This window comes from Phalacrocorax aristotelis, chromosome 6 (genome assembly GCF_949628215.1).
Source record: "Phalacrocorax aristotelis chromosome 6, bGulAri2.1, whole genome shotgun sequence".
In the NCBI taxonomy this organism is placed as follows: Eukaryota; Metazoa; Chordata; class Aves; order Suliformes; family Phalacrocoracidae; genus Phalacrocorax; species Phalacrocorax aristotelis.
The window spans coordinates 60,743,318-60,769,372 of record NC_134281.1 but is presented as its reverse complement, the minus strand read 5'-3'; the positions used below and the strand labels follow the sequence as shown (position 1 = coordinate 60,769,372).

Here is a 26,055-nt window from a genome sequence, read left to right as displayed (position 1 = left end):
CCTCATTGGCTGGCGGCGTACGATATCAGCTTTTGATTGGTGGGCCGGTTTGTCAATCAGGCTAAACGGGGGCGTGCAGAGCCAGCCGGGCTGGGCCCGACGCAAGTAAGCGTCCCAGGTCGGGGAGAGAGAGCGCGAGCGCGCCGTGAGGCGCGGTGCTTCCTCTCCCTTCTCCCCTGAGGCGGGCTCGCTCACCTCCACCCCGAGCTGGACCCGCGCCGCTGAGGTGCCAGCTCCGGCTCAGGTCTGCCTCCCGCCGCCTCGGCTACTGCCAGCTGTGCCTCAAGACCCTCCCCCGCCCCGTCTCCGTGGGGCGTTTTACCCCCGGCCGCCCCTCGGGCGGGTGGAGAAAGAAGCGCCGCGGGGCGCGGAGAAAGTGCGCCGTGCTGCAGCAAGAGGCGGGCGTGGGCGCAGGGCGGAGCGGGGCCAGGCGGCGCGGCGCCGGGCGCAGAGCCGCTGCCGGACGGACCAGGGGCGCTGACGAGCCGGCCGTTAGCCGCTGTGAGGCGGAAGGCGGGGCCGCCGGACCGGAGGCGGCCCCGGTCACTCGCACGCCTCGGCCCCGGGCCGGGTGAGACAAAGGCTCGGTGAGACGGTTGCTACAGCGCCGCCGGTCGCCTGGAAACCGCCCTCTTTATCCGGGGGCGTCCCCGGGCTGGGGAGGAGCCGAAGTCCCCGCGGGGGCCCGCCCTGCTCGCTCGCCGCCTCGCCGGAGCTAGTCCTCCGCTCCCGTTCCTATGCGGGCTGCGGCAGCCTGGTCCCCAGCAGCCCGGCCCCCGGCGGGCGGCTCCTCCGGGCAACGGGTGCCTTCCCGGCGAACGCGCCCCGGAGCGCCATGAGCGCGGAGCCGCCCCGCGCCTCGCTGCTCCGCGCCCTGTTTAAGATGGAGCCGGCGGCGGCCGCTTCCGAAGTGCTGGGGGGAGCCTCGGAGTTCGTGAAAGGTGAGAAGGGGCTGGGGAACCCTCCCTCCCTTCCCCCCCCGGCCGCGGGGGTCCCGCTCGCCGGAGCCTCCCTCAGAGGGGAAACCCGCTGGCTTCTCTCCCGCCCTCCCGCGGCTCCGCTGCGGGCCCGGCTCGGCGTGGTCCGCCCCCCGCCCTTGCCTTGCGGTTTGCACGGGCTGCCTGGGCCCCCCCCGCCGCCGCGGGGCACGCCTAAGCCGTTCCTTCCTCCTCTCTTTTCCGGTGAGAAGCGGGGACGGCACCTGTTGCCATGTCTTGTTGTGCTCTGGGTCCGAACCACGCCGCTCCCGGGGGGTGTCGAGGCGGGGGTCCCCGTGGGGCCGGCGGGCACCCGTGGGGGCTCATACCTCCTGCGCCGGGCCCCGCCGCAGGGTCCCTCTGCTCTGCCCCCCCTACACTCTTGCCCTCCCGTCTCTTTCAGATCGGTTGTACTTTGCGACTTTACGAAACAAACCGAAAAGTACCGTAAATACCCATTACTTCTGTACCGATGAGGAGCTGGTCTATGAAAAGTAAGTGTTGCGATCGGTTGGGGTTTGCATATTCAAGGTGATGGATGGCCTCAGATTCTTCCCAATGTATTTCAATGCTCCATAAAATATCCTTGTCATATCTAGCTACTCGCACAAAGCATGGGTACGAAGTTAGCCGGAATATATTTATACATTAGCTGAAACTAGTTTAACAAGACTGCTGTTAAAAAAAAAAAAGCCAAAAGCCCAAAACAGCTACAAGACCAGTTAAATGGCTTAAACTGGGTTGAGCTAGGGGAAGGATATCTGAGCTTTGTAAAATTTGTTTATAAGGTGGAGAAGATCTCTTAAGATTAATTACATCTTATTAAATGGTGTCTTAAATAGAAGGCTGTTGTTTGGTATGAATAGATGAAACAATAGTTTGTTTTATATCTATTTTCCTGTATAGAGAGTGTGAAGGGATCACCTTGTATACAGAATCGTAAGATTGCAAAGCTTAAGTGCACTTTTGAAGAACATCTGCAACTTTTTTTAGATGTCTGTAGAAGGTTTGGGATTAGCACTTCCTGCTGGCTTTTGTAGCTTCAGAATGGCAGAAAAAGCATTTTCTGTGAAGGAAAAGCTTTGTGTGTTTGGAAGATACTGACAGCACGTTGAAGGTCAACAGTAAAATTGTTTGTAGTGCGATTACTATGAAAGGGCATAAAATGCACCAAACAAATAAAGTAATCGCTCTATGCTGCAGTTAAAAAGTAGTTGCTGTACACTGTGTTCCCAGATCAGCTGTTTCGTGTGTGATGATAGATCTAGCCACTTGACAAGGGGTTTGCTGCAGCACAAGTGAAACAAAAAATGTAGTCTTATTTAAAATATAACTCTCTTTCCATATGAGTCGAAGAACTTGTGAGCATCAACCATTCTTCCTGCCCTCCTCCAGTGACTTCAGTATTGCTTCTGTGGATGTGTAAACCAATCCTCCCTGGCTTCCAGCTTCCTTCTATGCACAGCTTACAGTTTCGGGGTTTCTTTTGTACACATGTGTTTGAGCCTTCATTATCTTAAGCTGTGTGTCTTCTACTGGAGTTCCCCACGATTTGTTCCCAAAGTTGACTCCTGTAATTAACTGCTTGGGTTGGGAGTAGGTTCTGTAATGATCATTAACTCGTTTAGGCTGGAAGGGACCACAGGAGTACCCTGAGGCAAGGCTGACCTAATATTAAAAGCAGAATTCAGCTGGAGAAGGTCCTGAGCAATTTGTGTTATTTGAATGTGTTCCACTTTCTTTAATGAAGGAAAAAAATTCATCTTGTATGTCTTCTAAGACTTTTGTGTTGTGGTTGACCCTGAGGTATTTTGTTTCTAATTCTTAACATGCTTCTAGGAAGGGTGAAGCAATCTTATGTGGGATTTGACCTTGGCGGTGGGAAGGGGGAGCAGTTCTGTACCTTTGTTAGTTACAGATGATTGTATTAACCAAGGACTGGGGTATATTGTGTGAGGACAGTATCATATTTTAAAAAAGCACAAAGGAATTTGGGGAGGAAAAAAGTAATTTTCTTCAATGTGTATACTTACTGAGTTTCCTTTATACTCCTTAACCCAATTACCTGTTAACTACATACCAGGGTGTAACTTGATACCAGATATAATTATGAGATAATGGAAGAAAGCAAAGTTTCCTTTATCTTCTAGGGCATATCTAAAGATTCTGGATGTGTAACTAACACTTGTATTTTCTGAATTGATAGTTCGTAATCTATTTGGCCTTTTTTAAAGGTATCATCCTATATTTGATGCCATAATAGTACTCTCCTCTTTGTGTTCTCAAATTAAAATGCTAAAACATATGAGGTAGAAATTAAATGAGTTACCAGGTGATAGGAATGACTTTTGTGTAATGACTGAACTCTCTTATGTACCAGTGCTAAACTTTCCCCCTCATGTTTGTATTGCAGCATCCATCACTATCAGTGTGCGCAATATTTGGTAGTAAAACAATGCCTGATTTTATATTCATTTTCTTTTCCCCTCTTTCTTTTCCCTCTCATCTCCAAGGAAGTGTATGTTGCCTCAAGGAAGTAAAAACAGTTGTCGGTAGGGTTACAATTTTATATTTTTTTTTCCAATATCTTTCTGAAATTGGAAAGCTAGAGGCAAAATGAAGAATAGAATGGTTCTCTTGGTTCTTGGGGGAAATACTGATTTTTGCTATAGCTTCACTTTTCATTATGCTCACCACTGAGCTTGACATCAGCCTGTTACGTTTCACAGGCTGCACAGCAAAGTGAGGGGCCTGACATCGGGTTGTCTGTAAGTAGCAGTGGAGTTTAACTGTAGCACACCAGATTGGATCCTCGGCCTAAAAAATGCAACTTTTTTTCTGAGGAAGTGATTAGAACTTTTTGTTACATGATAGCAAAATAAACATTTGGAAGTGAGTTTTGAACCTCTCAGAACAGTGGTTTCCAGAGTCTTCGTTCCAAATGGCCTGCCTGTGCTGTTCTAGCTAATCAGCATTTCATGGCCACTGCTGCTTTTAAGCACGAGTTCTTCAGATTGTTACAAGAAGGAGGATAGGAGATGTCTAGTTGAGCATAAAATCCTCTGCACCTGTGAGGTACGTAAGTAATTCTGTTAATATGACTGTTTATTGGCTTAATCTGGTTTAGATCCCTCATTCTAGTGACCAAAGACACTTCATTGTGCGTGGAAGTGCACTGCTTGTCTTTGGGCTGTTACTCTGTGAACTTCAGTGGTAACTCTTAAGCAGGGAGTGTTACAGAAATTTATTTAGCTGACTTCACTGAGGTGTCAGTTTGCTGTCACTGAAGCAATATATGATCTGAAAAACCTCATGAATATGTAGGTTTGGGGCTGATTACAGAGCCCATGTTATTGGATCATGTATTGCTTTAAACCTCACTGTCTAGCTTCCCTTTTTCCCCTCACCCTTGAAGAGACATAAGGAAAATACAGTGTACGTTAATAGTATACCCCATTTATTAAACAAAACAGCTGTAGCACTTGATCTAAGGGTTTTGGAAGTTTTGGTCTGATAAATGCTGACTTGCTCTTGCAGTTTGTCATGTGATTTATCACTAAATTGTACACAAAGTGTGGTTATGTAATCTGGAGTGCTTTAGCCTTCAGTTTTCACTTGAAGTTGTCAACTGTTCTAATGAATTCATAACACTGTCTTCGCTTATTTAAACGTTCACACTTTCAAAAATAATAAAGATAGGCTTAAATGCTTTTAAGAATATTTCAAATGCTAGATGACTAGGAGCTCGCTACTAGAACTGTCACTGTTTCAGTTAAATGTGCTGCAATTTAACCTTGAACCTATTATGCTAGGGAAATGGTATGTAAATTCCTCAGCTGAGGGAACAAGAAACCTGAATGAATTTATCAAATTCTGAATCCTCTTCTTTGATTGTTCTGTTTCTGTAAGATTTTGTCATTCTTTCTGAAACTCTGAGGTTCTTTCTGAGAAAGCCTGCGCTTCCACTTACAGGGAAATAAAATTTTTCAGGGTAATGTAGTGCAGGTAACTACTACTTCAGGAAAATGCAGTTAATGAGAAATAATCCAGCTTGATGAAGACTGTCATTTGGCAAATAGACAAGCCTTGCCTTGGCAAGACTTCAATTTTAATGAGTTAGGCACTAGTAAGAAGCTTTTTATTCTCTAAGAATAGTGTCTTTCATGTTTCACCTTTCAGTAAACAGATCTGGGTTGAGAATACTACGCTTGACTGGTTAACTTGGCTTTCACATGTTTTATCAAAGCAACTTTTTATGTCCTTTTTATTGTTGAGTAGTTTTTCAAACAAAATTAAAGTTTAGATAATGAGAAACAGGAGTCTCTTGCTGATAAATTATAATGCCAGCTTTCATAAATCATAATGCTTTTATTCAGTCATTTGTTCTGATTTTAGATCTCTCATATAAACAGCTTTTCAGATCTATGACATCTTGTGAGCAGCTGTAAAAGTAATTAATAAGATATTCTCTGTATGTCCTATGTTTTACACTAAAACTCCTTTCACGCCATGGTATGTTACTTGCCCATTTCACAGAAGTCTTAATGTTGGCTGCTTTGAGTCCAAGCAGCAGTAGAAAGACTCTGAAATGCTTAGCTGCAATGATATTAAATGAGCAGTGTTTGGACTTTGTCTTGCAGGACTCATTTCCTTTGCTGCGTGTGTATTGGCAAAGAAGCAGATATTCTTTGCTGTGAGAGAGTAAGGGTTAACTTGTTTGTGTTTGCTTTGGTTAAATGCTGCTTTTCTGTGGCTATCCAGTAACAGTACTTGCATAGGAAACCTGAACTTCTCCATCGTTCTGTGGCTTGTATCATTCGAAAGGAAAAAGAAAACTTAAACTTAGCCTTGTTAAAACAGAGCTGTCTCTTTAGGCAGAGAACAAGGAGCTCCTTGTTCACATCAGTAGCTTTTGAGGACTTGAACTTGACCATCAGATGACCAAGGCAACTTAGTAAGAAGTCCACAAAAAAACCCCAGAAAGATTCCCAATTTCTACCATCTCTCAATGTGAATGTAAATACAGAGCAGGAAAACTTCACCTACCAATACCAGCTTTTCTATGCTTAATTCTTACAGATGACTATTAAGAATAGTACTCCAGCTTTATTTTGGTTTCCATCTTAAAATGAGAGATTTTAAATTCACTGCAAACAAGAATATCAGAAGATCTAAGAACTGGGAGTGTCAACTTTTCCTTCAGATGGGAGCTACTGACATAATTTTATACTTGAAACTTGTAGAGTGCTATCCCCTAACACCTGTGGTATTCTCTCCAGTCCAAGAGTTTCATAAGTTTTATACCTACACATTGCTTTGCTATATCTGCCTTTGCTGCTTCTTACAGAAAGGATAAAAGCAGTTGCCAAAAGTAGTGAGGATTTTTTTGTTTGCAGTAAAAGGGTACCAGGATAAAACATCTGTTTTCTAGGCTCCAATTTTTTACCAGCCAGGAGTGTAACTTTATATGGGAAACCCCTTATGAGAAACTTGGCCTCTGTTTAGCTGATTTTTTTTTTCCCCATAGGGAACAGGTTTTTAATGTGAGCTGAAGTATCTTCTATAGGGAAACTCTTTATGGGAGAACCTCTTCACTGATCCTTTGTTTTGACATCAAGGAGCGTTGTATCAAAATGCATATATCTGGAATGGCTGTCTCATTATCTATAATTTGGATCTATGTGTCCTTGTTGGATTTTGAAGAATCAGGATCTTGAGGAGGATTTGGAACAATCAAGGGGAAATGGTGTGAGTACCTCATGTTTTGCATAATCCAGAGCCTCTGCGTTATTCCTTCCTTCAGATGCAAGAGCAGTGAGGTGATACATAAAATCTAGGGTTATATTTGCTGTTTATACAGCAAGTATTTGCTTCATCTATTCAGAAGTGTGCAACCCTTAAGTAGTATTAAGTGTTAGGGATTGTGTCTCAGCCCAGATAAGAAAGCTCCTAGCAATTCATGTGTTACTGGAATTGGTGGGGCTAGAGCAGGGAGATGGTGCTGTTGAGCATCCCACTTTGTCTGTGTGCTTGAGAAGTAGGAAGGAGGAACGCGTTCTGGGAAATGGGAGTTGGAGAAAGAAAAGGTAGGATTTCCCGCTCAGCAGTTAGGTTATAACAAAGGCGTGACTGAGCCTCTTGGCTTTCATCCAGAAACTTGGTTGCTTGTAGATGTGTTCAGCTTATGATTTAAAGCATTTATCTGTAGTAGCCAGTTGGCTGCTTCTGCAGTAGCTGGTTCTGGTGCTGCTTGGTGGCTGGATTCAGAGCACGTGCGGTTAGGGCCTTACAGTGCAGTGACCTGAATGTTCCAGTAATCCAGCCTAGGAAAGGGGGAGAGAAACATCAAGTGGAGAATATTTTTTTTCTTATTCTAATTCAGTCTCATTGCTGAATTTTAATAGTAAGCTGGATCTTCATAACATGCTGAAAAAATAGTGTAGTTTTGCAGTTAGGAAGCTGTATTTCTGCTAGTTCCTGAAGTTCTTGTGGTTTGTTTCGGTTTGAGTAATCGCAAGCTTGGGGTGCTGTTTGGCAGTAAAATTACTTTATATGGTTGTTTGCCTTCTTGGAGGCTAGCTTCCTACATAAAAGAGTAGTTGTACTCCAATTCTGATGTACATACTCCAGAAAATGATTGCAATTGTTAATCTGTGCCTCTGTTCTCAAGTTACTAAACCAATAATTGAGTAAGCTGCCATGCAAGTAACATCATGCCCTCTGAGCATTATTGCACTGTTAGAACTGATTTGGTGGGTCTGTCCTTCCACCCCCCCGATATGGTAACTAGGCTTGGGACCATGTTCAAACTGTTGGAAGTGCCTACAGCCTGGTAGGAATGCAATGCATGCCCTCATGTTCAGGGTAGTGATGACACTGAACTTACACTGGTCTGTCATGAAGAAAAGAATCCTGAAATAGCTTTTCAGATAGGAATCTCCTATCCTTTCGTCCGTGCCTCCTGTTGCTCTATCATAAAATTGTGAGTGAATGGCACTATAAAACTACTGCTCTAGTGCTTTCATCTGTGGGGGAAAGTTATCGGGCTTCTGGGGTAAAGTGTAAGTAATGCAATTTATCTTTGAAAGACAACTTGATACCTTGGTCATAAATAGATTAACTGTGATGTTAATATGGAGGTTATCAATTAGTTTCCAAGTCTGCTAAGCTACAGTATTCTTTCATTGACCATAGCCAGGCTCCATCCAGTAGTTCAAGACATGAAAGCTGTTTGTCATTCTTATGCTGTACTAGGGTCAGTGGTATTCAAATGCTCAGTAAAAAGTGACTTTAACATTCAGAAGAGATGCCCAAGGCTTGAGCTGACTCGTGGCACCTTCACGTGGCATCCCTTGAAACTGCAGTCAGAAAAAACTTGAGTTGGTGTCCTACAGGGTTGCGGACTATGTTTCTGTCACCATTAAATTCCCTGGAAGAAGGCACAGTAACTGCTTGTGTGGCAGTAGAGCAACAAGCTCTTTATGGACTGGCCTTTCTAGGTGGATGACCGCTCCTATGCCGCAATACAGCAAACAGATCCTATGCTGTAAGAATGGAGAGGAAGGAGTGGTTCTTGCAGTCTATTCTAAGGAGAATACAGATACAAGAAACTTATGGTACTGCTTCCAGGTAGCATTATGATAGTATTTTTGAAGTAGTGTATTTAAATATTCATCTAGTATATTCTGGGGTTTTGCTGCTACTTAGTTTGAGAACGACAAGGATAGCAAGTTTCCATGGGATGAGGGGGAAGAATAATTTAAGCTATCATCTAGGTACTTGATTAAAACAAAATATAATTAAATGTAGATTAATACCATACTTGCTTTCTGTTCCTCATCTCTGGTTCCCACCTCCATTGTAAATGACTGTCTCCCTTAACTGGCTTAAGCTTCAGAGGCACTCTGATTTCTTATTATGTATAAATGCTTATTAAAACATCTAGATACAAAGAAAGTCTATTACCTGTAAAAGAGATGGAAGTAAAATGATATTGGGTAGGTTATCAGTGACTATCATATGATAAGATATTTCTTTTATGTTTATCTTCAACATTTGCCAGATAAGATCCTTCATTCTTTGTGTGCCATTTCTTCCCCATAGCCCCCGTTTCCCATCTTCCACTTCTGTTTATCTCTGTGTCAAAATTCTGTTCTTAAGAAGAAAATCCTCTGGGTAAGTCAGAATCAAGTGTGTCTAATTCAAGTACAAAAATGGCCTGTTATACAAAAGTATGAGGGTGCATAAGATTCAACCTTTCTTTTTAAAGATGTCAGAAACTGTATTTAGTTCTAAGGATATAAACTGAGGAAGGGTTTTGTAGATTAGAGTTCATTAATTTCAGTACAGAGCCTTGTATTATCTTTCAGTGAACTCTCTGATTATGAGGTTTGTAAAGCACTTGTTTCACTTAGCCCCATTAAAAAAAGGACATTCAAGCTTATACCAATTTAGAGGTATTAAGTGGAGAAAGTTAACCTTTCTCCCTCACCTGTCTACCAGAGTGTTTCATCAACGAAGCCAATGGCTGGTTTATATTGCCTACAGTGTTATGTAAATAACCCAGGAATTGTCAGTGTTTGCTGTATGGGTAATAATGCTGGTGCAACAGTGACAGAAAGTGCCTTTCCTTTATGATCCTGTTAGGATTCTGTGAAATATCTTGTTTCTGCAGCAGAGACAAACCGCAGTAGTATGAGAGTCTTAAATGCTGATACTTTTTTCCCCCCCTGTGTTAAGAGGAGCACAGCATACTTAATGGAAATAAATGATGGAGATGTAGTCCGTCTAAGATTGTGGCATCTTTAGCTTGGCAGCTGAGAGAATCTAAATACCTTTATTTTGTAGAAATATAATTACTTCACGGATAGACTCGATACATGTTTATTATCCTTATCCTCACCAAAATAGTAAGTAATTTGTCTGTTGTGGATAAACTGATATGTAAATTCATTTCCGTGTGCTTTTACTACACTTCAGTTTGAGTTTAATCATATGGAAAAGTAGAAGTGGATATATGACTTCATATTGATATACTTCTAGTGAATGAATAGTAAGAAAAACTTATCCTAAAGCATGGCTGTAATTCTTCAGTGCTTTAGATGAACTGTGTATTCAGTTGTATCTTTGAGCTGATCAAAGCTGCTTTGCTTACACCAGTTTAAAAAGTATTCTGTATTCTAGTGCCAACTTTTTCACAATATCTCTAAAAGTATTTTTCACAAAATAATCTTAAAAGTCTAAACTCTACTCTTCCATCATATATTTAAGTGGAAAAATACTCTGAGGTTAATGGAACAAGTTGGGGTTATTTTTTTGATTTAGGGAAGGCATTAGTGCAGCAGAATGGGAAGAGATGTTAGTAAGCCTTCTGTGTAGGTTCTCTAGAAGCTACATTTACTCTAGTTTTGTTGGAGCTCCAGTTTTAACTTATTTGTCATAACTCATCCTTCTTAGAACAATTTCTAATTTCATCTCTACTAAAAATTGTATGGAGGGTTTTGTTTTAAAAATAGCTACAACTGCTGACCATATCTGGCAGACTTCTCTAAGAAAAGATGAGGAATTCTAAACTTAAACCCTGCTTTACTGTTACTGCAGTTTTCCCTTGAGTTAACTTCTGTGCAACCTACAAATAAAGTCCTAAGAGTTGGACAGCTTAGTCTTTGACCCAGCTAATGAGCTTGTGTAATTAAGCATTACATCATAATATTTTCTACTGAAGGGTAGAACTGAAGCTTTACAAACACCTATGTTGTTATTTGATATTGTAAATTATATTGAAACAGCATTGGTGTGGCAGGCAGGCTACTCCTCCTAGACAGTGATAAGACTAATATAATTTTATCCTTTTGCACTGGGCTTGGCTCTTTTTTTGTGTGTGTGATAATGTGGGGAGGATGATATTAATGAAGTTATAAGCACCAAAAAGATAGGGCACACCTACTTCATTGTTGTGTCCACTTCGAATAGCAGAATGGCTGAAGCTGGAAGGCACCTCTGGATGTCGCCTAATCCAAGCCCCGGGCTCAAAGTAAGGTCAACAAGAGCACATTACTCAGAGCCTTGTCCAGTTGAGTTGTGACTCCACAGCTTCTCTGGGCAACCTCTTCCCAATGTTTGACTGCCCTCTAAGTAAAAGGTTTTTTTCTTATGTTTAACTGGAACATAATTAATTTTCCTGAAAAATAAACCCTCTGCCATGGGGAAAAAAGCTTGAAAGGTACTACCTCCTATTCTGTCAGCTGATTTCAGTGAATTTTCACTCTTTCACAGAACATGGTTATCTTTTTCTTTTGTCATTCTCCAAATAATGTGCATTCAGATGCTGATGCCTGTTTTGTTTGTCGATAGGTGAGGAGTGCCCTGTCTCTCTGATCAAAAGACTTAGAGCAGATTAAAACTGTTTTAGTCCATTCTCACTGTAATTTGCAACGTGTGCATCAACAAATTTTCATAGACCACCAAGACAAAGACTTCTGTACACAAAAAGGGAAAACCCTGAAGAAAGCTTGCAACTTAAATTTTGAGTTTTTGAGTTCCCCACAATGGGTGGGGAGGGAGAAGGCTCTAGAAGGTGTTAGGTTGCTTGCATAAAGGCTGTGATTACTTGTAAAGGTGCCTATATGAGGGGTTCCCTAGGAAAAGCCCTGTGAATCCCTACCAGGAAGTTACTTCTATTGCGCAATAATTTGCATGTACAGATTGCTGCTGCTGGCTGTTATCTTAAGGACAGTGATGGCTGCTTCAAAGGTAATATGAATGTTTAAGAAGCATCTAGTAGAGAGAAATAAGAACAACCAGAAAACATGAAATAAATAATAAATTGGAAGAACAGCCTGAAGACAAGAGGATTGGGAGGACAAAAGGAAACATAATTAATACAAGTGTATAGTAATCTCAAGTAGCGGAGGACGGGATAAAAACAAATAAGCTTAAATTTCAGACAGACATCAAGACTGGACATTACTAAATGAATTTTACTACCCATAGGAAATTTTATTTAGCTTATTCTTCATAGTATCTCATTATATATTCTCATCTTAAGTGGTTGTAGAACCTTTATCTAAGATGACATCAGCATGGCTTAAAGGGGAGTAGATCATGTCCTGAAGTTCCTCACTCTAGTTTTGGCCAAAACCAGACTGGATATCGTGGGATGAAAAAAAATTCTATAGTTAGTGTGTGAGTGTGATGGAAAAGGTAGTTATTGGGACGGTTTAAACTGAAGCTACAAATGCTTTCAAATTAACTGTTATTGTCCTATTAAATGAATCAATAAAGGACTTATCTGTTGCACCATATATATTGGCTGCTCACTCTCCCCCAAAAGTTACTGTTTTGCAGCTTTAACTATCAACAATGTACATGTTGAAATTTGCTTAGCTCTCTTGTATAAATAACACTGTTTTTTGTTCTTTTTCTCCCAGTTTCTATGGAGATTTTGGACCTTTAAATTTGGCAATGTTATACAGATACTGCTGTAAACTAAATAAGAAATTAAAGGTAAGCTTTGTTTAAAACAATGTTCCTATATTTTTGTGTTTTGAAATCCAGCTAAAATGCATTATTCACTTTGAAAGTGGTTGTTACGTGCTCGTTATCTAGATGGTCACTACTAAGTTGTAAGGTTATTCTTTGTTCTGAATACTTTTTCCTCTGAAGAATGGAAAAAATTAATATGCTCTCATTGTTGCTTAGCAGGTGAGGCACTGAAGGACGTGTTCACCTTTTTCTAACCTTACAGTTTCAAGACAGTAGTAACAAAACCCACTCTGGATATTTCATGGGTTTGCAGCTAAGGCAATGGGTATGCTAGTATGAATTACTGAAAAAACCCAGTTATTAAAAAACCAAGCAAACAAAAAAATCCTACACTTATGAATAAGAACAAAACATGGGCCCCCAAATCACACTATTTGAAATAAATCTCACTCAGTGGAAAAATTAAACCTTATAAAGATCATTCAGTTTGATGTTGCTTCTAATAAGTGTTACAGAAATGTGTTTTTACACATATAAAAATGGTTCCTTTTTCTGTCATGTAGAAGTGTCATTTCCTATCAGTTAATTTGTAGAGGCTTTCATATTTTCTTGCTTCTGTATACTGATTGTTGAGTCAAGGCAATTTTGAGTTGTTCATCACTAGAGAGAGGGCCTTTTGGTATGTTCTTTGGATACCATGTTAGCTTTTTCTTTTGACTGCAAAGTGTTGGTTCTTTCTTTATGAACTTGTCTAGAATCTGTAAATGCAGCAATTAATTCTGAAGATCACCATGGCTGAGTTTTGTTCTAACACTATCCTGTCATAAAACCACAAGTCTGATGTGGATTGACCTTGGTTAGAAACGAAATACCCGGCAGCTGCTCACTCGCTCCCACCCCAACCCCAGTGTGGGACAGGGGAGAGATTCAGAAAAGCAAAACCAAGAAAAACTTGTGAGTTGAGATGAAGACAGTTTAAGTGGGGGAATAAGATGTGAGAGGGATGGCAGGGGGAACAAAGCAAGCAGTGCAAATGCAATCACTCAAAACTTCCCACCAGCAGACCAATGCCTGGCCAGTCTCTAAGCAACTGCTAATTTGGAAAGACTGCTCCTCAGTTTTACGGCTGAGCATGGTGTTTTATGGTACGAAATATCCCTCTGGTGAGTTGGGGTCAGCTGTCCTGGTTGTGCCCCCTCCCAGCATCTACCTGCAGTGGGGGCAGAGTGAGAAACAGGCAGCCCTGATGCTGTGCAAGCGCTGTTTGGTGCTCGCTACAGTACTGGGGCGTTATCAGCATGGTTTTGGTCACAAATGTCACATTGTGCAGCCTGCTGCGGAGAAAACCAAATTGCATCCCAGCCAGACCTAGTACACTGAGCACATAGCTGTGGATTCAGCCTGATGCCCAAATACCTGTGAAAGCGATTTTCAGCCCATACAGAAAATGTATCAACTGCAAGAAATGAGACAGAAGTTTTAATTCCGAAGTACTAATTAATATCACTTGCATGCAAATAGCAGGGAGACCCTTCACTAAATATTACAGATTTAAAATCTTTATAATGTAGACATGTTACTGATACAGGAAAATAGGACAACAGATGCAGTAATATTGGCCACTGTTCAGAGGATTCCTGTATCAAATAAGATATTATTTTGGGACTAATGTTTGCTGCATAAATGAAACCATTATGCAAGTTGATTCCTCCTGAGAGGAGCTTCTGCAAATTGAAGGGTTTGTAGAGTTGCTATAACCTTTTTGCAAAGAGCTTCTAGTGAAAATTTACATTGCTGCTTTAATACAGAAAGTTAGTTGTAAATAATAATAAAAAGAAACCCTCTTGTAGTTCTAACTTTGCATGCCTGTGTTCATATTGGAAAAACAGTGTATTTGCCAATTCCATGTTAATACTAAATAGAGCTTATAAATACATGATCTTATTACCCTATTTTCCAGTGCCACTGTCCCAAACAAATGCATGACCAATGATGCTCACTCACTAGGAATCTATTTTTTTTACCTTAATTCTGCTGTTTGTGACCTTATATGTGAGTTACCAAAGACTGGAGAATTGCTTGCTCTGTGAAGTGGTTACTCCAGAGAAGAACCAATAATAAACACACTGTTCTAACTTTCTAGTCCTCGTAAGCACAGTGAGAGATCAGTTCTGGTTTTTCCAGATTCAGATTGAGACTGATCAGTTTGGGACCTGAATATAGTCCCCTGTATCACTGCTGAAGTGTACCATCACCCTTTCATAGTTGAACTAGAACGCCTTCAGACTGGACCCTAGGTACCAAGAGTTTCACCCAGAAAATAAGAACACAACTAGTAAATACCTCAGGACTTGTTGTTTGGGTTTTCTAATTATTCAGTATTAAACAGGAATGTCTCCACATTCTTTATTCTTGTAATAAGACCATTATCTTCATTGAATGAGGCAAGCTGCTGGTCATAAATGGCTTGTAATCATGAAGCTATAAAGATTGTATACTATAATGGAAAAAATACGCAAGGGAGCCAAACTGAAACTGAATTAGTAACTCTGGCACTTGCGGAGTTGATTTAGCAAACTGATGTCATTTTAATGTAACTTTTATATTTTTTTTAAAAAAAGCAAGCACTCTCAGTGCTGGGTGCAGGCTCAGCTGGGAGGAGGTGCTGTTCTTTGCTGCTGCCTTACCAGAGGCCAATCCCAAATAGGTTAATTTAAGATACTAGTGCATAATAGAGAAAGGTAACCTGATAGTGCAACCACTTGAAAGTAATAGCTGAAATCAAACAGCTAAAGCTTGGAGTACTGCCAGAGTGGTACAGAAACTTGCATACGAATAGATTCCAGTCTGGCTGATCGGTCCTACCCCTGAGGTAGGCCAGTACCTGCTAATGTAAGCTTTGTTCTTCTAATAGTTCAAATATACTCCAGTATTTGTCCTAATTTAGGTCCTATCTGTAGCGGGTAAGCAGGTTTGTAAGACCAAATCCCAGGGCTGAAGCACGCATCTGATGTGTACTGTAGGCCTAGCTACACAAGCCTACTCTTCAGTTTCACTGGCTGATTATTATGATTCACAGTTGTTACCCTTTTACCCCTCACCTGCTTATGCCTGTCCTTCACAAGCATCCCTGAGAGGATTCCTGAGGCCTGAACTAGTGTGTCTAAGACGGACATTCATGACCTGTGACTTAACCTGCCAGCAAGGCATTGACACAATGAGCCACTGCAGCAGCAGAAGTCTGGTAATTCTCAGGTGATACCAGGGGACACATGGGCAGCCTGTGATGGGTGTTTCAGAGATGGGAAGTGCCAACTGGACTAGCAACATGGAGAAAGAATCCTGTTGGGCAACCTGCTGCTCGCATACCTTTGCATCAAGGGTAGCCCTGCCCCATGGCCACCAGCAGGAGTTGGCTGATTGTGGGAAGTAAGGGGCACTGCAGATTATCGTTCTCTGGAAATCCAGCCTCTGCTGCGGGATGGTTGCTGTTGCCCTACTGCAGCACTTTTGGGACCTGAGGCAATGGGAGTGCTTGAGCCCACATGGCTTCTCCCATGATTTGGTATAGACCGGGTTGGGTATGTGCTTCATGGACTTTTCTTAATGAAAGAGTCTTTAAAAGAAGTGTGGCTCAAAAGATTATTCACAAAATCTGATGGGTTTTGTGTGGATGTGGTGTCTCAAAAGGAATTTAAGGCTCAGACTTTTATTAAGTTTAAAATCCCTATGAACAGGGACAGGGGAAATGAGAGTACAAAATCTCATTAAAACAAACCCACCCCACAAACTTCCCCTCCAGGCCTTTCAGCTATATCTGTTTCTGTTTTGGGAGAGGAATTAGATATGGAGGTGGTTTTCTGCTTTCCCTTTCTTGGGGGACAGGTGGGGAAGGAGAAGAATACCAGTTTGAAATGCGCTAGTGGCAGACCACCATTTTAAAGTAAACTATTGTAACTTTATGCTGCCTGATTTTAAAACCAGTAAATAGTTCTGTGAAGAGCTGGAGAATTTATTCAGATATCCATTTGCTGAGAAATTTGGAGGTAAAGTCCTGGTTATGCTTTACAGGAAAACCTTTCCAACCTTGTTATGTTGTAATGTTCTGATTGCTATGGAGATGATCTTGACTAGCAAAGTCAACAGCAAGAAAAAATGCTTGGCTGTGCTATCTTCCTACTGGTTCTTTGAATTCTCTTTGGGGAAGAATGCTTGACTAAGCAACTGTGATTCATTTATGAAACAAATATTTTTTTATTTCTGTTTAAATAAGTCTGATTTCATAAAAGCTGCTTTAACAAACCTGCTATGTTTTATGTGTGTATAGCCTTACACAGTCTCAATAAATTCTGAAGCAGGGGTAATCAGAGAGGGAGTGTTGCTGAGATAAACGATACAAGTACAGAAGATCAAAGGCAGGAGAGGGAAGGTTCTGGCAGGTTTATGAACTGTGGCGTTCACATTTCTTATGATAACCCTATTGCTGCTTGAATCACAGAAGGGTTGGGTTTGGTTTTAATATAAATAAACCGCTGGGCATATACATGGAACTATAGTAATGGCAAGCATATCCTTTAGGTCAGCTTAGATTTTGAGGTAGGTTGTGTGTACATGCTTTAATGCATCATTTTCTATGAACAGTTTGCTAGCCTTGTAGTCACTGCTATTGATTTTTACCTATTACATATATATACGTCTGTGTATATGTATTATAATAGTATTTGCATTGATCCAGGCTTATTAAACACACTGCAGTAATTTCTTGCTTGAACAATGCAAGTGTATTAAACCATATCTATTAAATAAAATACTGTCAAATAATCTGGTGATGCTAAACAGATGTCAATCTAGTAATTATCCACACTGGCACCTTCTAAGCCTGTCATCATTTCCTGTGCAAGTAAATCTCACTTGAGGTCTTCAAGGAACAAGGACTGATCTATTATTAAAAGGAAGAGAAGAAGGAAAAAAAGAAAAACAAAAAACCAAAACCCAAACCACAAACTCAGAGTGAAAATAATGTGTTCTGGAGCCCTCTCATATACCCAATAAATTAGTTTTATCATCTAAAACAAAACCTGCCACACTTTTCCTATAACCTCTGCTTGTTAGCTCCAACGATTGTCTCTGCGTATATTCCTCTGGGATGTATCCTGACAGATACTGTTCTGTTATATGGTTGCATTTTTCTTCTAATGATGTGTGAAGCTGCTAAAATTTTCTTACTGGTAAAGAACACCTTTAGTGCTTCATAGTGTATGCGTTAGTTTTGTTTTATGATTACTTGTAACTATGTTACTATATTATCTCTAATGATAGCTATTCTGTAGACAGCCTGTATTGAAATATTCCTTGTTGAAACATTTTTTTTTTTATTCCATGTTGCCCAGTATCTAAGCGAACTAAAGCCCTAATCCCTTCCCATGGAGCTCTGGAGCTGTAAGAACAGTAACCTTAAAGACCTGTCTTTGACACTTGTTATCACTGAACCTTGCTGAAGAATAGGCTTAGCTGATTAGACGTGGTCAGAAAATCAGTATTTTTTTGAAGAGATCATATAGCTTAGTATTGATATTGAAAGTGTACCGAGTGGAGAATTTGTGTGTTAACATTAATGGAGGCATTGTATTGACACTTCAGCAAATGCTTACTGTAAAACTAGATTTTCTGTAACTCGCGTGCAAATAAAAACAGTGGTTTGTTTTATAGCCTTCTAAAAAGTAAAACCCTGATGCAGTTTTCCTCTGGTTGCTATGCTATAAGCTGTTAATATCAGTTTTCAATTTTGTGTTAAAGCTTTAGTCAGGATTCAAAAAACATTTAAATATTTCATATAGCAGCATGGCTCATAAGGTTTAAACCCTTACATTTTGAAACTGAAGCAATGAAAACAATATATTGCTTTCATTTAAATGTTCTGGGATCGTTTAAGGTGAGCTGTCACTTTTTGGCTACTTCAGGTACAAAACTGTCTCAAAATTGGAATGACTTTATGTACCTGTATGATTCAAAAAAATCCATTCTGTCAAATAAAACAAGAAATATGGTCTTATTACCTAGACCTTCTGGCGAGCTAGCAGAATGTGCTTTTTGCAGTTTAAAGTAATATTTCAGGTGAACTGTAAACTGTTGCAAAGAACTTCGTTTTAAAATAAGTAGCAGTCAACAATTATAATTGAAGTTCTGTCACTGTTGCATAACTGCTGTAATCGTATCCCACCTACACATCATGGGTGGAACTGCAGTTAGAGAACACTAAAATTAAAAAATTGAGGAGGGGGAAGAAAGGAGGGATCTTGAAATACAGGGATTAATTTTGTCAAGTTTTAATAATAATTGAATGCATCACTAATTAAATAACTACTTGTGCTTTGTACGTTTGCACATACACTGAGGGAGGTGTTGCTGTTGGTCTCCAGATACAACCTCTTCCAGTCAACAGCAACCAGCTGTCTCGGGGATTACAGTTCTGTTTAGATACACTGAGTTGCATTAACTGTCCCTCCTTCCACCTATGGAAGCTGTGGGTAATGAGACCAGACTGGAACGTACGGTGAGAACTGCTATGGAAGGTGCTGTCTCTGTGAGGGGTGGGAGTATGGCGCTCACTGTGATGCATAAGTTTTCTCCTGAATTTCTCAACTATTTGGGTTTTTTGCAAAATTTGATTCTGTGGTTAAAGCTGTCCTAATATTTGCAACAAGATTTAAGATGAGAGCCGAGGCTTACAGATTTCTGGAAGCGAAATAGAGTTGGCACTACTTAAATAAAGCACAGTTCTGCACCAGTTACCTTATCTCCCATCCCCAAGTGTCATCAGTGCCGAGAGTAGGAAAAGAAAGTAAAATTGGAGTTAAAAACTTGAAGTGGGGTAACAGCAACACTGGTATAAAGGCAGTTTCTAAAATGTGCAACTTTTAAAAATAGAAATGCCCCTCAAATATTTAGAAGCAGGTTCCGGTATGTTGATGACTTCCTCAAAACTGTAGTAGTATTGTAGAAATCTGTCAGGAAAAACATGAGTGATAGTGTTGCAGAATATAATGGAAGTGTAGCAATTTGTGAAGCTAAAAAAATAACGTGACACTGTCCAACTTGCTGTTTTTAAGTGACAATTTTCTCTCTTTCTGGCTTTAAAGAGCTTTGCTGTGGTTTGTCATTATTGTTCTTTTCTGGTGCTTGTTGGTCTTGTTTTCAATGGGAGTTTTGTCCAGAGGGTTCTCACAGAGGCTTCTTTTCTTCCTAAAGAAAGAAGAATTGCAAGTGTTACTAGTTTTGTCTCTGCCTAGCCTTTTTTTCAGGCTTTTCACTTGTGCAATCATTTGGAGATTTTTAAATAAATTCTTGCTGTTGAAGCTTTCTAAAGATGTCTGTCACCCTGTTTTTAGGTAGTACAGATAGAAGAGTTGTGTTTAACTTATAAAACGCCTGTAAGATTGATTGCTTCAGTTTTTCTCCCGTCTTCTCTGCAGAATTATATGCTAAAGAGATTTAACATATAGGAGGGTATTTTAGTCTGAAAATTTCAGTCAACACTTATAACCTATTGTTCAAATATTTAAATTGGAAAAAAATCCAGTAATGAACATTTTGGTTCAATTGCATTTTATAGGATATTTTCACAAAGCAAACTATAAGATCTGCCCTGATACAGTGGCTGTTACCCTACACTCTTGTCTATACTGTAAGAAGGTCGTTCATGGTATCAGTAATTTTTTTCTCCTTCAAGACTCACTGTACAATAATTTTGTCTGACTTATTTTTCACTTTTGGAAAGTGACTTTTTAAAGTATTTTTCAAGTGTAATTTTCTGTCAGTAAATATGCTCTCTGTCTTCTTTTTAACAGTATTTCAGCCTCTCAAGAAAGAAGATAGTGTACTATACCAGTTTTGACCAGCAGAAACGAGCAAATGCGGCATTTTTAATAGGTGCATATGCTGTAAGTATCTTTTATCACATGGATATTTCTAACCTTCCTTAAGAGACACCTGCTATGTGTAAAATAGCAGCTCAAGGGATGGTCCTTTAGGGAAATAGGCAGATTGTCATTTGATTCTTCTCTGAGCTGGCTTTGAAAATTCTGCTGTGTGACTTTTAGGGAAGCCCTGACTTTGGCACTTTACTCCATTTACTGTATTTCAGAGGGAGTGGCTTTAGTGGATCACGTGTGTCTTTCCCATAGGATACCATTTTCTTGAATGTCAAAAATGCAAACCACAAACTTACCCCTGAACTTGGCTGTCTCAGGATCAATTGCTGCTAATAGTTTTGAGTTCCATGCTGGGGAGGAGAAAGATTTTTCTCATAGTCTTTCTTAGGTGGCCAAGAAGGCCAATGGCATCCTGGCTTGTATCAGGAACAGCGTGGCGAGCAGAACCAGGGAGGTGATCGTGCCCCTGTACTTGGCACTGGTGAGGCTGCACCTCGAGTACTGTGTTCAGTTTTGGGCCCCTCCTTAGAAGGAGGACATCAAGGCGCTGGAGTGTGTCCAGAGAAGGGCAACAAAGTTGGTGAAGGGTCTAGAGGGCAAGTCTTATGAAAAGCAGCTGAGGGAGCTGGAGGGGTTTAGCCTGGAGAAGAGGAGGCTGAGGGGAGACCTTATCGCTCTCTACAAACACCTGAAAGGAGGTTGTAGCGAGGTGGGGGGTTGGACTCCTCTCCCTAGTAACAAGTAATAGGATGAGAGGAAATGGCCTCAAGATGTGTCAGGGAGGTTTAGGCTGGATATTAGAAAAAACTTCGTTACCGAAAGGGTTGCCAAGCATTGGAACAGACTGCCCAGGGAAGTGGTTGAGACTCCATCCCTGGAGGTATTTAAAAGAAGGGTAGACGTGGTGCTTGACGATATGGTTTAGTGGTGGACTTGGCAGTGATAGGTTAGTGGTTGGACTCGATGATCTTAAGGGTCTTTTCCAACCTTTATGATTCTTAAAGTCACTAGACCAGAGGCATAGTGAATATTGGATGAATTTCTTTTCTCAGTTAATTTTCTCAGCCTGCCCAGAATAATGGAAAATCTGAGGTACTTCAGCCTTCTAATATTACAAATAATATGTAATACACAGGGCCATCTTAGTTATGCAAGCCTAACCTATTATGATATCACATAAGTTTTGATATTCCAAGCTGACACTTGCACAGCCACTTGTGTGTCTTCATAGCAGTGGAGCTCAAACTTCAATTCCACCCTCCTGTTCTGCTGCCCAGAATTGGAGCATGATCATAGAAAACTCAGAGTCTTTGCGGTAGGGTGTTTTACAGTATTGAAACTGACAAACTGCTGGTCCTGAGCTGACATCCACGTGGTCAGCTGGGTTCTGGAAGTCTCTAAGTCAGGCTTTATACTGTGCAAAAGCTGGTGTATTTCTTTCAGGCCTGGGGTCATGCTGAAAGCAAAGCTCAATAAATGCAGATGATACTATTGAAAGAATTAATTAAACAAAATGTTTTACTACAAGTATGGGGATAGTGTGTGAATGCTCTTAAGGAAGAAGATCTATTTAAATTTAAAGATGGAACAAAACTGGGGATAAATTCAAATTTTAAAAATCTCTGGGTTAGATGTTTAACACTGGGGAGTAGACCTGACGGAACAACCCTGCAAAAGGAATGGCAAGAACAAATGAGTTAGAATGTTCCAAGTTTGTTAAAGTTTTTGACTCCACAAGGCTATATTTAATAATGCCGAAATTAATTTCCAGTTCTGTGGTTTATATTCTGTTTAAGAAGCCTCCAAATTTGATACCACATCTTTATAAGCTTTACTGTCCCTTCAGATCTGAAATCTGTCTGAATTGTAGCATCTTCAGTAATGATTCCCATGCTATAGTTTGTAAAGAAACTTCAGTCATCCCATTCAGACTGCTTTTTGTTTTCTGATTGCATAATTATATCTCCAGTTCTGTATTTAGAAAGATTCACTTCATGTTTTAAAGTTGGTCTAATTAAGCCTATAGCTAGAGAACACTCACCTAGCACATATGTAGATTACAGCATCTAATTGCCTTCACTGGATTGCCCTTGTCTGATCCTGCCTTCACCTTCTGATACGTCTTAGAAGCCTTGGAAAGGTAGGACAGTGGCTTTTTGAAGGGGATGAGATTACCTTTTTATATTCCCCTTGTCCAGTCCTTGTTACATGCCTGTGTCAACCAAGTAGCTGTTCTCTGTGGATAGGGGGTTAAAAGGCCCTGTCAGCATTAGGTAGACCCAAAGAGAGAGAGCACTGCTGTCTGTGAGGAGAACTACTTGCAGAGCCAGGTTGTAGGAACAGAAAGGTAAGGAGGAACCTGAAGCGCAAGGCAGAACTCCAAGCAGAGGACTGATCAGCTAAGGCAGGCTATGCCATATTTACAGTAATTAAGACTTAAACATGGAAATAGTCTGGTATATTTGGTAGTCCTTATTTGAAGGAGCTGCTCAGCAGCTAAAGTTAGGGATAAGGGCACGCACCGAGTGGGAGGGCAGCAGAAATCCCTCTAAAGAAAATCAAGAGGGGGAGGACCCAGTGTGCGTACTGTGGCGTGACTGTGTACATTCTCCATAATGGGTACCTGGCACCTCACCTAAAGAGTTGGTAGCTTATGTGTACAGTAAGGTAAATCAGAGTTCCACGACTACAGGCACTTTTAACCTTTGCCTAGCTTGTTTTAAGCTGCTTATAGCTCTTAATTGCTAGCACATACCAATGATCCACATCTGCCTTTGACACTGTTATTCTCCTGTCAGACTAGTAGATGTTTTAAGTATCTTCTGATTATTGAAGGTACCAAGAATACTTCTTTTCTTTACAGTGTTACCAGTAAAAAAAGAACTTGTTCTCTTGTTGAAAACACCTTATAGTCACTTTCTGATTCAGCTCAATTTAGTATAACATTGGAAAACTCTTTGCACAACAGTATCCAGTGTGTTACATAAGTATGTCATCCCTGAATTATTTCTATAGATGTGTATTCCTAAACTTGCAAGTGTTATGGGATTTCATTCACCTTCTTCTATAATGATTGATACTAATGCCCATAAATTAATAAGATCAATATTTATTTATTCCAAAAAGTTATTTGTGATCTACCTAATAATCTGATTTTTGTTTTTTAACTGCAGAAGCTTGGCTTGTATAACCCAGGCATATGCATTTCACACTCAAGAAATAATATTTGCATTTTTAGAGTGTCAGATGCAGCAGATGTACACTCTTGGGTTACGTGATAGGGCGGTTCCCAACCTGAAGGAATCTAATCATATTCTTCAGTAAAAGAACTGTGTGTAATTGGCAGTTTGATCTATTACAGTTTGAATATCCAAATTGTGACAGAAATATACATACTCTTTGATTTAAGGTCTTCTAGATTTTATGCCTTTCCTTTGATTATACGAGCTTTTTGAGACCAGAAATTCTTACAGCTATGAACTGTACCAATGTGTGAAAGTTAATTGAGAAGGCTTGTTTTATCTGTCCTGGTGTTAAAATATTAAGTGTAAAATGAAACGTGGAAAAGAGTGGATCAGGTTCTAGGAATGAGTTTCCAGTGGCGATTACACAACTTAGATTGTTCCATTAAACCGCTGCTTACACATGTTGAACTGAAACACCCTATAGCTATTAAAATATTTTAATGAGAGAGTCATAAGTTTAAGCAAAAGTTAAGTCTTAAAACTTTATTGGCAATAGCTTGCCTGTTTGTAAATTGCATCTCAGGAAGATGCATTTGATAAACTTCATTTTTTACAAAGGACTTTCAATACATTTGGGCTAATCATGTCCAGTTGCTAAATTACTGTCCTTGCTCTTAAAAAATTCTGCAAAGATTACTTCTGTCATAAAATTCAGGTTAAGAAGAAAAAAATATGTAAAGTGTTCCAAGAACAGAAGAACATTCAGACTTCTCTGATCTTACAGAGGAGTTCAGGCTTCCTCCTATATGGCCCAGACTACAACACAGACTGTTCAGTGATGTCAGAAACAGGGTGCTGTTAGGTTTTGCAAAGTCTTACCAGCACCAGAGAGAAAAATTTGAAGCTAGGATTGCTTTGGTTTTCCCCTTCATCTGTTTGGAGACTTATTTTTAGTTATTTTTTTTAAAAAATGTCTGTAAAAATAGTTTAAAAATAGTATTACATGTACTTTCATGCATACCAAAACTAAAGTAGCCCGGTTTGCCTCAGTTTGTCCCTAGCAGTTTCTAGGGGGAAGAGGGGAGAGAGGGAGTAAGTTCAACTGAATTATACTGAAGTGATTACATGAACTCCCTACTTATCACCAAAGAATTAATTCTTGGAGAAATCATGGAGAGCACATTTTCTCCTGTCTGATAACACACGGATGAATTGGGGCTGGGTCCCTCTTTCCATATTCTTAAGGTACTTGTTATGTTTCTTTTCTGGTTGGAAACCAAGGAACCCCCACCTGGCTGTGTACTCTGCTACCTAGTAAGGCTTGAATTCGTTGGGGAGAAGAGCAGGAGGAATACTGGTGGCTGCTCTTGTACCGCTAGAGAAATGGGGTAGGGGGAAGAGAGAACACGTGTGTATGACACTTCCTCCTCCTGGTAAACCCAGAGCTTTAACTTAACCTTTGTAGCAGACAAGAAGTAGTTATCTCTTGCAGTTCTTCAGAGATCAGAAGTTGATTAGTGGACCAAAATCTGACTTTTGAGCAGTTCTGGTAAAAAAAAAAAAAAAAAAATGCTTTCATACTGTGACAAACTCTGAAAAGAGATCCAGTGAGCTCTTCTTTTTCCTTGTAGACAGCAGATGGGCTGGTAATATTTCTTTCTCACAATTACTTTAAGTCTGTATTTTGGTAGTTGTAGCTTTATTAGACTTGTGTAATGCCAAATAAGGGAGAAAAGCTGTTGAATTCTTAAGTCTAATTTTATCACAGCAAATGACTGGGTAATAGTGAACTACTACGGTATGTTCAGTCATGTGTTTACAGGAGTATTTTTCCCTAATTTAAAAAGATAAATTAGACTTCTTGGGTCTACCTGAAGTTTTAAGGGTTTGTTCACTTGTAATCTAACGATACCGCATTACTGCTCAAATCTGTAATCTCTCCCTTGGAGGGTCAGCAGGTACAAAGGCTTTTCAGTTCCTGCAGCGTGTACAGCCTCTTTGCTGTTTCAAGCAACACCCTTCTTCAGATTGCCTTAGATCAGCCTCACAGAATTCTTGTGATAACTCAGCAGCTCTAGAGTGGATCTGTTCCATATATTTCTAATTCAAAAATGGCATGTGCAGGTGGGAACAAGATGAATTCAAACTGTATTTGAAATATTGTGGATGAGTGTTAAGGTGGACTTGTAAAATAGTAACTCCCTTTTTGTTCTGTGAACTTTTTAGGACATATGGTATGAATTTTCTTGGCAGTGCATATGTGGCCAGTATTGCTATGTGTTGTGTGCCTGCATAGTGTCCCAAGTGAGGAGAGCATTATCTTTCAACCACATCATTATCCAGGAAGTTGAGAGCGTAAGAATGGAAATGTCAGAGGAAAAAAACATATTTTAAAATTTTCAATATTTGCTGAATCTGTTTTTTACAGGTAGCAGTGCCACGTGTTATGAGTTAGTGACGCTGGGGAAAGGGAGGAGA

At 40.4% G+C, this 26,055-nt stretch overlaps 1 protein-coding gene across 1 annotated transcript in view; it reads left to right on the top strand.

Annotated features, from left to right (window-relative positions):
* The first annotated feature begins 285 nt into the window (after positions 1-285).
* Positions 286-26,055, top strand: part of CDC14A (cell division cycle 14A) — a 66,479-nt gene continuing 40,709 nt past the window's right edge. The window contains 4 exon segments of the mRNA XM_075098243.1: positions 286-941; positions 1,381-1,471; positions 12,407-12,482; positions 20,309-20,401. Of these exon segments, the coding sequence (XP_074954344.1) occupies positions 836-941; positions 1,381-1,471; positions 12,407-12,482; positions 20,309-20,401 (366 nt within the window). The 5' untranslated portion in view covers positions 286-835.